The 13763-nt window shown below is 43.6% G+C and overlaps 1 protein-coding gene across 2 annotated transcripts in view; it reads left to right on the forward strand.

Moving 5' to 3' along the window:
* The window catches only part of CASQ2 (calsequestrin 2 (cardiac muscle)), a 77530-nt gene extending 66432 nt beyond the window's left edge, over positions 1–11098 (forward strand). For both annotated transcript variants that reach the window (XM_011933092.1, XM_011933093.1), the window contains 3 exons: positions 5795–5895; positions 8103–8177; positions 9687–11098. In XM_011933092.1, the coding sequence (XP_011788482.1) occupies positions 5795–5895; positions 8103–8177; positions 9687–9872 (362 nt within the window). In that variant the 3' untranslated portion in view covers positions 9873–11098. The remainder of the gene's footprint in view (positions 1–5794; positions 5896–8102; positions 8178–9686) is intronic.
* Positions 11099–13763: the final 2665 nt, after the last annotated feature.

Raw genomic sequence — 13763 nt, forward strand, 5'->3', positions numbered from 1 at the left:
TCTGCCGAATGTGGCCTTGGCTCCTGACTTGGCTGTGCCTGGCCTGGGACCGGTCCCCTAGGGCTTGGTGAAGGCTCATTCCCATCAGTCCCTGCCAGGGAAACAGGAGAGGATAATCACCAGTTTCTCCTCCCACAAAGATGTGATTCCCAGAGGCCACTCGCTTGCCGTGGGAAACCTCCTGGTTCAACGTGCATCCCTTGGCTGTGGGTCATGGTCTCTCAGGACTCCAAGCCTGAGTGGCAGGAGAGGAGCAGTTCTTACAGCTCCAGGTCTCTTTATTTACATCCATCTCTGAGACACCAGTCCCACTCAGAGCCATCCCTGAGTTAGCCAACCCATCATACTGTAGGTGCTGGGAGGCGAGGGCTTGGCAGCGTGGTTTGAAGGAGGGGAAGGGACTCTTCCATGGGAAGGTAGAGGCCAGCCTGCCAGCCCTGGCACTGACCCCATGGACAGTTTCCTCAGTGTCCCAGCCCCTGGTTCCCTGATGTTGAAGCTTTCACACTGGGCTTGAAAATCTTAAGCACAAACTCGAGAAAGGAAGATGGCAGCAACACTGGTAGGAGTGAGGAGACCTCAGAGGGTAGGAGACAGTGGAAGTGGCTCCAGATGTGCACACTTAAGACCTGAGTTCAACTCCCAACTCTACCATTTGCTCCCGTGTGATGCTGGGCAAGTCATTTGCTCTCCGTGGATCTTAATTCCATCCTTTTTAAAATGGAGATGATAAAATATTCCTAACCTCCATCAAGACGAGTTGTAAAAGTCAAATGCAAAAGTACTCAGTACCCAGTAAGAGTTCAATAGACACTCAGAAAATAAAGGTTGGAGCAGCGTGATTATAGACTTTCTGCATGTGGAGAACAATGTCCTGTGTCCTGGCTGGGCGTGGTGGCTTTCGCCTATAATCCCAGCACTCTGGGAGGCTGAGGTGGGAGTATCGCTTGAGTCCAGGAGTTCAAGACCAGCCCGGACAACACAGAGAGACTTCATCTTTACAAATAATAATTAAAAAATTAACTGCGTGGTGACGTGTGTCTCTGATCCCAGCTACTTAGGAGGCTGAGATGGGAGAATCACTTGAGCCTGGGAAGTCAAGACTGCAGTGAGCCGTGATTGCATCACTGCATTTCAGCCTGGGGAACAGAGGGGGACTCCATCTCAAAACAAAACAAAAAAGAACAATGTCTAGTGTCCATAAAGGAAGAAATTGGGGAGTAAACGTCATGCGTATAAAAGGAGATTTCAATTGGATGCAAGGATAAGATTCTTGGCTGTTACAATGATCAACTCTGTAGTCAGCCTTTAGCAATGCCGAAGTGTCTCAGTCCCGGAAATATTCAAAAGATACAAATGTTTTGAGTAGGGGCTATTCACCTACCTGGATGTTTGGAATGTCTGGGTTGCGAGGTCTCTTCTCATTTTGAGAACTGATGCTTTGCTGATGACTGCAGAGACTAGTCCTCTACTTGCTATGTCTAGATAACTATTAGCCTACACATCTCTGAATAGTATTTCCCCCTTTTTCTCTATATACTTTTTTGAAGTATGGGCTATATTTCTTCTGAAACATGCATGACCACAGTCTTGAAAGACCTCCAAGCCATGTCTACCACTGATAAAGGAAACATTTACTCATTTTAAACTCAGTCATTCATCCTGTAATTTTAACAGTGGACTAGTTCTTGCTTAACATTGAATTACTAAAGTGAAACGTGGCTTCCTACACCTGCCTTCCTGGTCAAAAAGGGAGGATCCACAGAGAGTGTTTCTGTTTTCCAGGGGACCTGCCGGTTTTACAAAGAAACAGAGGCTCTCTTTGGAAAAAATTGAACTTGTAACTTACAATTTTAGCGACTGAATACATGTGAGACCAGGTTAGCTGCCTTAACTCACTTTCACAGATTAATGAGAATCCATTTTAACAGGTCTGCACTCAAGGCTGGGGTCTGAAGATGGGAGAGCCCTGGAGGCTCGTAAGCCTTTGATCAGGAATATCCACACAAGCTAATGCCTTAAAAGCAAAGGAATTAAACCTTTTCCTGACCCAGTTATCAAGGCAGGGTTCTTGTGGTCACACCAGCTGGCACAGCCATCCCTAAAGCCTTTGGTCACAGAATCAGCAACAGGAGCCGGAAGGAACTGCCCCACGCTGTACTGTCTTGTGATGTAGTTTTCTGTGGGCATGTTCCCTACCACGTGGATCCAAGACTGCCTCCACCCCATTCCCGGTGCCCAGATCACTGAACTTAATACCGATGTGGTAAATGAACAGAGGAACGGCCAGGCTTAGGGAGTTCCAGCCAGCTTCCTTGCCTTTGAATATAGAATGTTAGGTAATTTAAGTAAAATAATGGCTAAATCTTACTCTATGCCAGGCACTGTCCAAGTGCTGCAGAGAAACGGATTCATTTAACTCACAACTACCCAGTGAAGTAGATGCTATCATTGTCATCATCCCTGTTTTACAGATGAGGAGACAAACATTAAATAACTTGCTCTAAGTCACACCCTAAGGGTATATCCAGGACCTTGGCCAAGGTCATTTGGCCCCAGAGTCTGTGTGTTTAAGGGCTATGCTGGGTTGACTCCCTGAAGAATGGGCTCTGTTCCGTCATTAAAAGTATTCGGGGACACAGACATTGTGCATTCCAGAGTTCATCACCCTGAACATCAGAAACCTGCCCTTGGATCTAGAGGAAACTTTTTCAGCTTTAATGTCAACCTTATTTATTAATTTATTCTGGGAATGGTTTTCGAGATTGCTTTGCTTCTCCATAGACACAAAGAATATTCTCCTTACAAAACCCTTTTTATTTTCTTGAAAGTGGGCTGTAAGCCACACTTTTGACTTTGCTCATTTACATAAATACTACAATCCATTTGATTTTTCTTGCACAGTTCAGTTTTTCTTTTCGTCTCTTAACCTGCTCTAGAATGTCAAATAGGAATGTAGTAGGTACGTTCTTGTATACCACATTCCTCTTGATGAATCCCAATGTTAAGAGAGTTTTTCCTACAGGAAAACAACAGCGCTCCGTTGTGTATTCAGCTTGTAGTTCTGGGTCACAGATTCTGTCCCTCCACAACACTCGTGCCTACCTAGACTCTCCTTTCCTTTGTGTGAATCAGTCTCTTGCACCACAAGTTTGCTTTCTACTTTCATTTGAGTCTGTGTTGTTGCATTTCATCCTCTTTGTGAATCTCAGATTTGTCATGTCCCTTTTACGTTTGACTCTCTCTCATCTTCCAAAGTACTGGCAGTGTCACCTCATTGATTATCATTTCTTTATTTTCTGCAGCTAAAAACAGTAACTGAAGTTGTTTTGGAGGAATTCCTCCTTGTGGTCTTTGTATTATGATTCCTATCTCTACAGTTAACCAAGGTGGCACCATATTTCCCTCTCCTGTGACAGACACATGGCCAAAGGAGAACCCGTAGTGTCCACATCTGGCAGCCAGTGATACACTGGAGGGGCCGGACCTTCTCAGTTCCACCTACAGGCAACAGGAGTAATGCCCCTACTCCACCTTGCCCCCAGCCTCGCAATTACAGATAAATGAACTCTAATGCTTAGAGCCCTGTCAGCCTCCGGTGTCTGTCATAATCTCGTTTGCAATATGGTTATGGGCACAGATTAAAAGATCACCCAAGTCCACTCTGTATCTCTGCAAGAAGAGGACACCAGCCATAAAGACCCCTTCTAGGCCTGACACAGTGACTCAAGTCTGTAATCCTGCACTTTGGAAAGCTGAGGCAGGATCACTTGAGCCCAGGAGTTCAAAACCAACCTGGGCAACAATGTGAGATCCCTGTCTCTACAAAATAAAACAATAAAAATTTAAAAACTAGCTGGGCATAATGGCACACACCTGTAGTTTTAGCTACTTGTGAGGCTGACACAGGAGGATCATTTGAGCCCGGGAGGTCGAGGCTGCAGTGAGCTATGATCCCACCACGCACTCCAGCCTGGGCAACTGAGACCACCCGCCTCCCCCCCCCAAAAAAAAACAAAAGAACTTCTCCACTAGTCCACTAGAGGTCGCTATGCTTCCCACGTAATACGGCCTAAGGAGGCTCAGCCTGAATCTTCAGTGTGAGCTAGCAACAGTGACTACACCAACTCAAAAACTCAAAGTGGAGTTGCTAAGAATAGTATACATTTTGCCTGGAATGCATTAGAGATAAGGAAGTGTAGAAAAAAACTTTTACCAAGAGTCCAAAAGCGCCAAACAAAAGCTAGCATTCCTGGAGAGAGGAGAGGCTTGCTAAACAGAGGCCATAGGGAGGAGCTCAAGTTTGCTGAGATCCCAGGCAAAAGAAAAAAACATTGCAAAGAAAACACAGTTAATTGAATTCCCAAGTAGCTGGTGACTTACTTATATTCAAGGTATAAATTTCAAGCCACAAATTCAGCTATGCAAGAACTGTAACTTTATTATTTAGAACTGAACCTAAATTTCAATTTTGAGTGTATACCACTGAGTGGTGGAAGCTGGGGCTGATAATTAATGGTCCTCCACCCCAATTCCACCATCCCGAGGGATCCAGGGTCTCTCTGGTTCCCAGACATAGCTGAGTGGGGTGCACATCTGGTGTGGGTCATCGTCACCTGTCCAAGTTTCTCAGAATGACATGACAACTCCATGGGGCCTTTTGACAGGCTTTTCTGCCCTAGTGCTCGTATACCAGGGGGTTCTCTAAGGGATTCTGGGATCTTTTCATTTGCCTAAGTTTAATTCTGAAACAAATCATAGGTCTTCTATACCCTGGGATTCCCGGAAACAATGGAGATTCTGTACACGGACACACATGCACACATGGCTTGTGTTTCTGCACATGCACACGCACACACACACGCGCACACACGCACACGCACACATGCACACACAGGCACGCACACGCACACATACACACACGCACGCGCACACACACAGGCGCAGTTTAGTATTCTCAGGGACCTTCCAGAATCTAAACCATTTTTTCAGTTTCTAGCTGGGGGCTAGGGAGTGGTGCTGAGGGTTGCGAGTATGCTATCTCTTACTAAACATTCTCCTATAATTTTTGTTTATGGCAAAAGTTGTATGCTCTCAGTCCTTCAAGGTTTAGGCTTTTAAAGCTAAGAAGTTTGTGTTCTTGAAACTTATAAAGCTCCTCTCTGCTTTTCTTATGAATCATCCTGCCCCTAGGGCAATGACTGTTGCTGACTGAACAGAGGGAGGGCCCAGTATACAAGGAAATACGGAGGGAGGGAGGGAGGAAGGGAGGGAGGGAAGCCCCGTTTACTATCTCAGAGCTGTGAAACCAACTGTAAATCAGAAGCTCGTTTGGTTTGAAGGTTTTAGCAATTTCTGGTTGTAGAAAACTAAGGGTCCAGGCTGAAACATTCTTGGTCCATATGCAGATGTTATTGGGACTCTAAGGCACAGCAAAGTATCTGTTTCAAGAGATGGCACAGGATCAGTGAGGATAGGCAGGAGTTTCTCTGTTCTGGGACTGACTTTCTGACCCAAGGCTGGGCAGTTTTCACAAATGAAGTTTGGCTTCCAGTGAAAAACCAGCCAGTTCTCTCTGAACCTTTAATCCTTTGTTCAAAATTTTTATTGTTTCCTTTGTATAAGCTGCTTTGTGCCTGGAGCTCTCATCTGACTCATTCTATAGAATAATCCTATAATTGAGGGTAAGCACCAAATGGCCTAAGAAGTCCTCGTGGAAAAACCGCACTCTGCTCTCCACGTTAGAAGCTGTGTGTGTGCAGGGGTTACTCAACTCTCTTGAATCCTGCTTCAGATGGCTACGAATTCCTGGAGATCCTGAAACAGGTTGCCCGGGACAATACCGACAACCCCGACCTGAGCATCCTGTGGATCGACCCCGACGACTTTCCTCTGGTGAGTGGCTCGGGCCAGCGCCCCACCCTCAGTTGCTGTCACAGCCTCATGATTACGTTTAGCATCCAAGGAGGTGAAATAGGCAGAGGCACTTGAAGAAACCCAGTGACAGCCCCCATCCAACGTGGGAGGTCTTGGCCCTTGGGGCAATATTGAACTTGGGGCCTGGTGCTGACCCTGAAAGGATGAGGCTTACTCCCTGGAGTTGAAACCAGGAGTTGAAAACCCTTGACCCTCAGGGACCCATCCAAGTGAGCAGGGTAAACTCCTTTGGGGGCAGCTCCAGAGCTGCCCCTCACCACTGCACTCCCTGTCCCCAGAACTACTTTTACTTTCTGGGTGGGGACCATCGTTCTGAGGCCACCTGAATTACCAAGTAATAAAAATCACAGATGAACATTTTTCAGCGAGTTCAGAACTTTGTGGAGAGAAAGAGAGCATATGCCTGTCATGTTCATCGTGTTCTCCCCAGGACCTAGCATAGTGTCTAGCCTACGATGAATGTGAAAGAACCTTAAAGTCCACACTTTTGCTAGTGTCCATGATGAGTGGCCTGAAAGCTTTGATTATACTTATATGTTTTTAAAAAGAATAAACAGAATTTGTACACTACATGAATTGAACCCTGGTACTGGTTCTGGTACTGATAATAAGTACTGGTACTGATAATAAGCATAGCTGATATACTCTACTGTATGCATGGAACTATAGTAATGCTTTACATGCTTCATCACAGCAATCCTCTCAACAATGCTGTGAAGTAGGTACTATTATAATCCCTGTCACAAGGTGGAGAGAATGATAGCTGGGGAGGTTAAAGCTAGTGAGTGATAGATGTGATATTCCAATCTAGGTCTACATAATGCTAAAGCTTGGTCTACCTACTGCTTTAGGTAAAAGCTTATTGTGGTAATCAGTACAAGTTTAGTTATCATTAGGTTATGAATGATGACTTTATCTTCCAGGAATTATCATTAGTTGCATAGGTCATGACTGATGATACTGTGATTAAATAGAGAAAATTGAGAGGCATCTCAAGGGTCCTGAAAATCAGCCCTATGTAGAGGAGGGGGGCGAATCAAAGGCAGAGGCTTCCATGAGACTTGAGACCATTGTCGTAGCACTGGGTAATTATAACAAAGTCATGGCCATATAAGACTGCATACAGTACAGCTTTGTTGATATAGCTTCTGCCTGGTTGTGTTTCTAGTTTATTTGACTATTTTGTTATACAAGCTTGCAGATGGTTTGCAGTTTTCCTGGCCAGTTCTTTTTTTTTTTTTTTTTTTGAGACAGGGTCTCACTGTGTCACCCAGGCTGGAGTGCAGTGGCATAATCTCAACTTACTGCAGCCTTAAGCTCCCAGGCTCAAGCAATCCTCCTGCCTCAACCTCCTGAGCAGTTGGGACTATAGGTGTGTGCCACCATGTCCAGCTAATTTTTAAAATTTCTTGTAGAGACAAGGTCTCACTATGTTGCTCAGGCTGGTTTCAAACTCCTGGACTCCAGTCCCAAAGCGCTGGGACTACAGGCGTGAGCCACCGCACCCAGCCACTCTTCTGGCCAGTTCTATGTGTTTGCCTTGGTTTTTGCAAAGAAGAAATCTTCAGACTATTCTGATTTCCAGATTCCTGATTATCCCTAGTCCCCACTAGGCCATATATTTGCATGGGAGACTTTCTACCACTGAACATCTCCATTAAAAAAAAAAAATCCTGTGGTTCCTTGCTCCTTTATTTTTGCCCCAGTCAGAGATTTGTCCACATGGAGTCCAAGCCTGGTTGAATGAAAAAGCCTCCTTCTTACTTGGCAACTTATGACCCATCATGGCTTTCCCAGCTATCTCATGTAGCACAAGATAAGGTATTTTTTAAAATGGGACATTAAAAAAGAGGTGGAGGGAAGTGGCTCTACAAACTATAAAACAGCCACAAGTAATTTGGAAAGCAACATTAGACCACCTCTATAATTTTCTCTCTTACAGCTGTAGACACATGTTTCCATAATTTATGCTATGTCATCTTTTATTTAATGCTTATTTGAAGTGCTTGAAGGCTGGGGCCAAGTCTTCAATTTGCTAAGTGCCCACAGCTGTTTTGAAGACCTTTAACCAATGGTGACCTAGTTACTGCGATGGGACGGCGGGCGGGTCCTTAACAGAGAATGCCCTCTGCCTGCTGTCTAATCTTATTTTTTTGTTGCTGCAGCTCGTTGCCTATTGGGAGAAGACTTTCAAGATTGACCTATTCAGGCCACAGATTGGGGTGGTGAATGTCACAGATGTGAGTATCCGCTATGAAGGCTTGCTCAGGCACCCTTGGCCTGCCCTGTGTTCTGCTACACAACCTAGATTGTGAGAGCATCTACAGGAATCCAGCCTCTTCAGAAGGGGGTGGGGGTCCTGCTCAAGGAAACTTTCCAGTGTGTTCCACGCCTGGTCTCCAAGCCAGTTCCAATCTGTGGTTACATGGCTCTCTTCCATGGACACGTTTTCTTGCCTATGTGGCCAGCCTTTCCTGAATCACTGATTTGGAACTTTCCCCTCAAGTAAACTCTCCTGTATTTACCCCCAAAGCCAAAGAACAAACAGTAAGGTCTCTTTACAAAAGGGAACCCACACCAGGAGCCATCATTGCACAATGGGTGATGGGGCCATTGTGGCCCAGAATCCCAGCCAGGAGACAAGGCCTGCAGAAGGGAAGGAAGAAAATCATATGCGAGTAAGGGGCTTCTCCTCAGAGTTCAGGCATTGTTGAACTGAGGGTGGGACAGGCTAGTGAGGTGCACTGGCAGAATGCGAGGAAATCTTAGATCTCAGTCCAGACATCTGATACAACTCCACCATCATAAAGCTGAAGTGGGGACAGATACAACCAGGCAAATAGTGGACAGAAAGGGATGATCACAGAGGATTATTAGAGCCATACTTAATTAAATAATTGAGGTAGAATCTCTTAAGAATGGGGTCCAACCCAGGCGTGGTGGCTCATGCCTATAATCCCAGCACTTCGGGAGGCCGAGATGGGTGGATCACCTGAGGTCAGGAGTTTGAGACCAGCTGGCCAACATGGTGAAACCCCATCTCTACTAAAAATACAAAAATTAGCCAGGCATGGTCATGGGCACCTGTAATACCAACTGTTTGAGAGGCTGAGGCAAGAGAATTGCTTGAACCCAGGAGGCAGAATTGCTTGAACCCAGGAGGCAGAGGTAGCAGTGAGCTGAGATCATGCCATTGCACTCCACCCTGGGCAACAAGAGCAAAACTCTGTCTCAAAAAAAAAAAAAAAAAGAATGAGGGCCAGTTAGCAATGTCTTTCTCCCCGTTGGTAGGTGTTCAATCACCTAGGGAACTCTACATTCATTTATTTTGTAAGCTACTTTAAAATTAATAATAATACATAACTTTTAAAATATGCTCAAGTGAAAACATTTTAAAACAGAACAGTAGAATAGAAGGTCAAAGTAAAAAGTATTTCCTACTCCCCTGACCCAACCCCTAGTCTCATTCCTAGAGGGAACCACCGGTGGTTGTTGCATGGGTATATTACCAGAAATGTCATATATATATATTCCACTGGGTAATGGAATACACATTTCCTTTTATGCAACACAAAAAGTATATTACACATAACGTTTTGCTGTTTGGCATTTCCATTTAACAATGTGCACATTCCTATTAAGTGTGAGAGAGTCAGGGGGCACTCAGCATAGCTACTCAGCACAGCTACCCCTGGTCTGGCTCAGCCTTCATGCGTCCACTCACTCATTCATTTTGTCCCTCAATGCAGGCTGACAGTGTCTGGATGGACATTCCAGATGATGATGATCTTCCAACTGCTGAGGAGCTGGAGGACTGGATTGAGGATGTGCTTTCTGGAAAGATAAACACTGAAGATGATGATGAAGATGATGACGATGATGATGATAATAATTCTGATGAGGATAATGACAGTGATGATGATGATGATGAATAGCCCAACTCCAAACAATTCTGATGAGAACAAAATCACAGCTACCCACTACCATACAGACAGCACAAGGTGGCAGCAAGCAATTCTGCCCCACACCCAGTCGGCTCCTTTCTCTTTTCCATTATCTCTTTTCCCACTCCCTTTGCATCAGGAGCAGTATCATTCAGCAAATGCCTTTTCAAATGCAGCAATCCCACTTAGCAGAGATAGGAGGAAAATTATCCCCATGTTGACTGTCTTGACTGTCATGGAACAGATCTTGTTCTTTGCTGGACCATCAAGGGTCATGGCAGTGCCTGAACATGGCAGTCTGGGGTGAACAATCCCTTAACACCAGTTTATGTGGTCTTTGATTATGACAGTACCAGAACTGATAGCTTTCTAACTCACAGGCATAGAGTGACCTTATAATCAGAGCCCAGGGAAGGCACATGATTAATGATTTAGCTCCCTCTGTACCTCGAACATGAGTTGGAATCCCTCCTCCAGCCAAGACGATCCTTCTTAGGGAAGGCTAGCCTTGGAAGCAAACTTATAAATCATATTCTCATGGTTCTGTTAAACTTATTTCAAGTGATGGTCATTCATATCATTATGGATATTCAAACCTTTAGGTGGCTGTGGAGAGGCCTTGAAACGTGTACAGGTGTCACCATCTTTTCTAGTGTATTAGGAAACTGGGATGGGAGGTGGATTTGCTTTCTAAACTTCCTTCTAGTTGGTAAGTCTCACATATTCATCAGCAGAAGTGGAGGGTGGGGGAAAACTAGAAAGATGAAAGGTTTTACATTTTTCTGATGGGTTCATGTCTCTGACTGGGTCAGCTAGCTTCCTAGCCTAAGCTGGGATCTGAATGCCCCTTCTCTGTAGCTGCTAGTGAGCCTTCCCATTTGGATTAAAGATTGCTTTATCCAGCAGTCAATTAACTCTCCAGTTATCAGTACTCTCACAGTTGGCCAGGGCAACAATAATTGGAGTTCATACTGATGCCCTGAGGCACGAAAAAAATTCCAAAGTGCCTTCTGAGCTGTCTAAAAGTTATACTGTGCTTGGTAGTTTTAGTGTTAAGTGTGCAATATAATTTTCTAATTTATTTTCTCAATCTTTTAGCACATGTGTAAGACACTGTACAAATTTTTTGAAAATAGAGCAATAGTTTTTGTGGAATACTAGCTAACTAATTCTGTCATTAAACTCATATTTTGAAAATATTCAGACAATGTTGAAAATCCTATCTTGATTTTTCTGACTCTGCTCATTCTCATCTGGCTCCAGTCCTACCTCCTTATTTCTTCTCTATTTTCCTTTCCAGCCCCTCTTCCTCTGCCTGCTCTTTAAATGATGGTGTTTCACAGCATCTCAACTCTACACACTCTTCCAAAATGATGTCATCATGCCCGTCAATACTATCCATGTGCTAATTACCTCCAAATATGAGTCTCTAACCTTGACTCCTCGCCTTATTTTTAGACACATTCATTCAACTGCCTCTGGACATCTTGACTTGATGTTGTACAAGCACTTTAGACTCAACACAATAAAATCTGAACTCATTGCTTTCTCCCCTAAGCATCTCCTTCTCCTCTTCATGGAGTCCTAGTTTGGGTGGGTGATAGCACCATTTATCCAATTGTCTAGGTGACCTGAAGGTGCCCCTTCCCCTCTGTGCTTTGTGCATCCCTGGATCATGTCACTTATCATTTAAGGTATAACATATATTTGCATGTTTGTCCTTTCACTAAATTGCAGGCTCTTTAGAGGCAAGGAATTTATCTTAGAATCCCTAGCACTTAGCACTTTGCCCATCACAAAGTAGATACCCATTTATTGAGTTGGTGGATGAATAATTGGTTAACCAGAATACCTATAATTCCCCAGCACTATTGGGTAACAGAGCTTACAAGGTATCTTAGTCTGTTTTTATGGATACAAAGGAATAACTAAGAGGGGGTTATTTATGAAGAAAAAATATTTACTTGGCTCACAATTCTGCTGGCTGCAAGACTGGGCATCAAGTGAAAGCGTTGGCTGCTTCCATTCATGGCAGAAGGTAAAGGAAAACCAGTGTGTGCAGAGATCACATGGTGAGAAAGGAAGCATGAGAGAGGAGGTGCCAGCCTCTTTCTAACAATCAGGTCTCCAGGGAACTAACAGAGCGACCCACTCACACCCCACTTCCTCCAGAGAGGACATTCATCTGTTCATGAAGGCTCCATCCCATGACTCAAATTCTTAAATCACTCCCTTTAGACCCTACCTCCTAACACTGCCGCACTGGGGATTAAATTTCAACATGGGATTTGGTGGGAACAAATATCCAAATGATAGCACAAGGTGTATTAGCAGCGTTTACTTATGCAGATATAAATCGTGCACATTTTGCTTAATGACCCAAAGAAACAGCTTATCAATAATCTATCCAATGAATATCTTCGAGTCAATTGCTTTCTCTAATTCCTGTCCATGCAATAGGTAAGAATTTGATTGTGTGCGGTCAAAATTCTACTGCTGAGTTTAGCAGAAAGCAAGCTTCATATTTCTTTGCAAATAATCAAATTTCTTTTAAATAGACCTATCTAAAATCAATTGATAATTTAACTTGAATTCCCAAGCCACTCAGAAAACTAATCCAATATTCACCTCCCACATCAACCCAAGGTCTGTTACTTTTCTCTCTTCTTATTTGACTCAAATACCTTTCCACTTGCTAGTTCACTCAAAAGATCTGTTTCATCTCCATGTTTTGGAGCCTGAGGATTTCATTTTTAGTTATCTATTCAAAACATTTTCTTCACTGTAAAATGATTGACAACCAGTAGTTTTTGTTACAATGGTAATTCTACTTTCCCAATCCATCATAATTGTCTTGGTTTTTATAGAAATATGACAGGTTGTCTTGGAATTCTGAAGGTCTCAAAATTATGCAAGAGTGAAAAATGTCCCTGAAAAAGTAAGCAACTTTTTAGATTGAAATAATCACATGAAGAAAAGAAACAAGATACGATTTGATATTTCAATTTATTTTCCAAGTTTACAGTATAAAAAATGTGATGTGTAAAACATTTTACAGTTAATTGTGATGAGGTGGGGATTATACTGGAGGACCCAAAAAGGAACAAAATAACTTGGGTGACAGGTACACTATTCCATCAGAGACACTAAGTCTGTTACTGACATCACAATGGGAAGAAGTTTCATAGCATAAACCTTATGAATGTGAGTAAATGGGCTTGTACAGATGGTTGCTGGTAGTGTCATTCATTCATGTGTATGCTTGAAAATGCCTCAAAAGAACCCACTACCCAGTTTATGCAGGAACTCACTCAGGCCTTGTCATACACATATGGTGACCGTGAGCAGAGGCTAGTTGGCAAAACTGCCCCTCCTGGTTACAATGCACAGTATTAACTAATCAGAAAGAACAAAAAAGATCCCTGGCCACATTTTTACACAAACAGTTATGACTCTGTCAGATAAAGACAAGTGGTTTCATCTCTGAACTTTCTAAATTGGTGCTGGACTTGAAATCAGGAAATGTAAAGTCCTTCTAACCAAAGCAATTATCAAATAATCTCCTCTCAAATAAGACCTGCCTGGCCCAGGCCTTTCTCTTTCTCTCAGTAGCATTTCTGTTGAGAAAGGGGTCATCTATAATGTGAGTTAAATCACTGAGCCAGTATCTGCCTCCACCCTCATCTTTGCTGGCATCCTGCACTCTATGCAATAGTGATGGTCGTAAATGACTGTTGGAAATCAAATTTGGTTAATCATGCCATAACTTAGGGGTCTCAGAGGAGTGTGGCATTTAATTAAAGCCTACCATAAACTATTATAAAAAGAAATTATTAGCTGGGTGCGGTGGCTCAAGCCTGTAATCCCAGCACTTTGGGAGGC

Source organism: Colobus angolensis, unplaced genomic scaffold (assembly GCF_000951035.1).
Source record: "Colobus angolensis palliatus isolate OR3802 unplaced genomic scaffold, Cang.pa_1.0 Scaffold124, whole genome shotgun sequence".
In the NCBI taxonomy this organism is placed as follows: Eukaryota; Metazoa; Chordata; class Mammalia; order Primates; family Cercopithecidae; genus Colobus; species Colobus angolensis.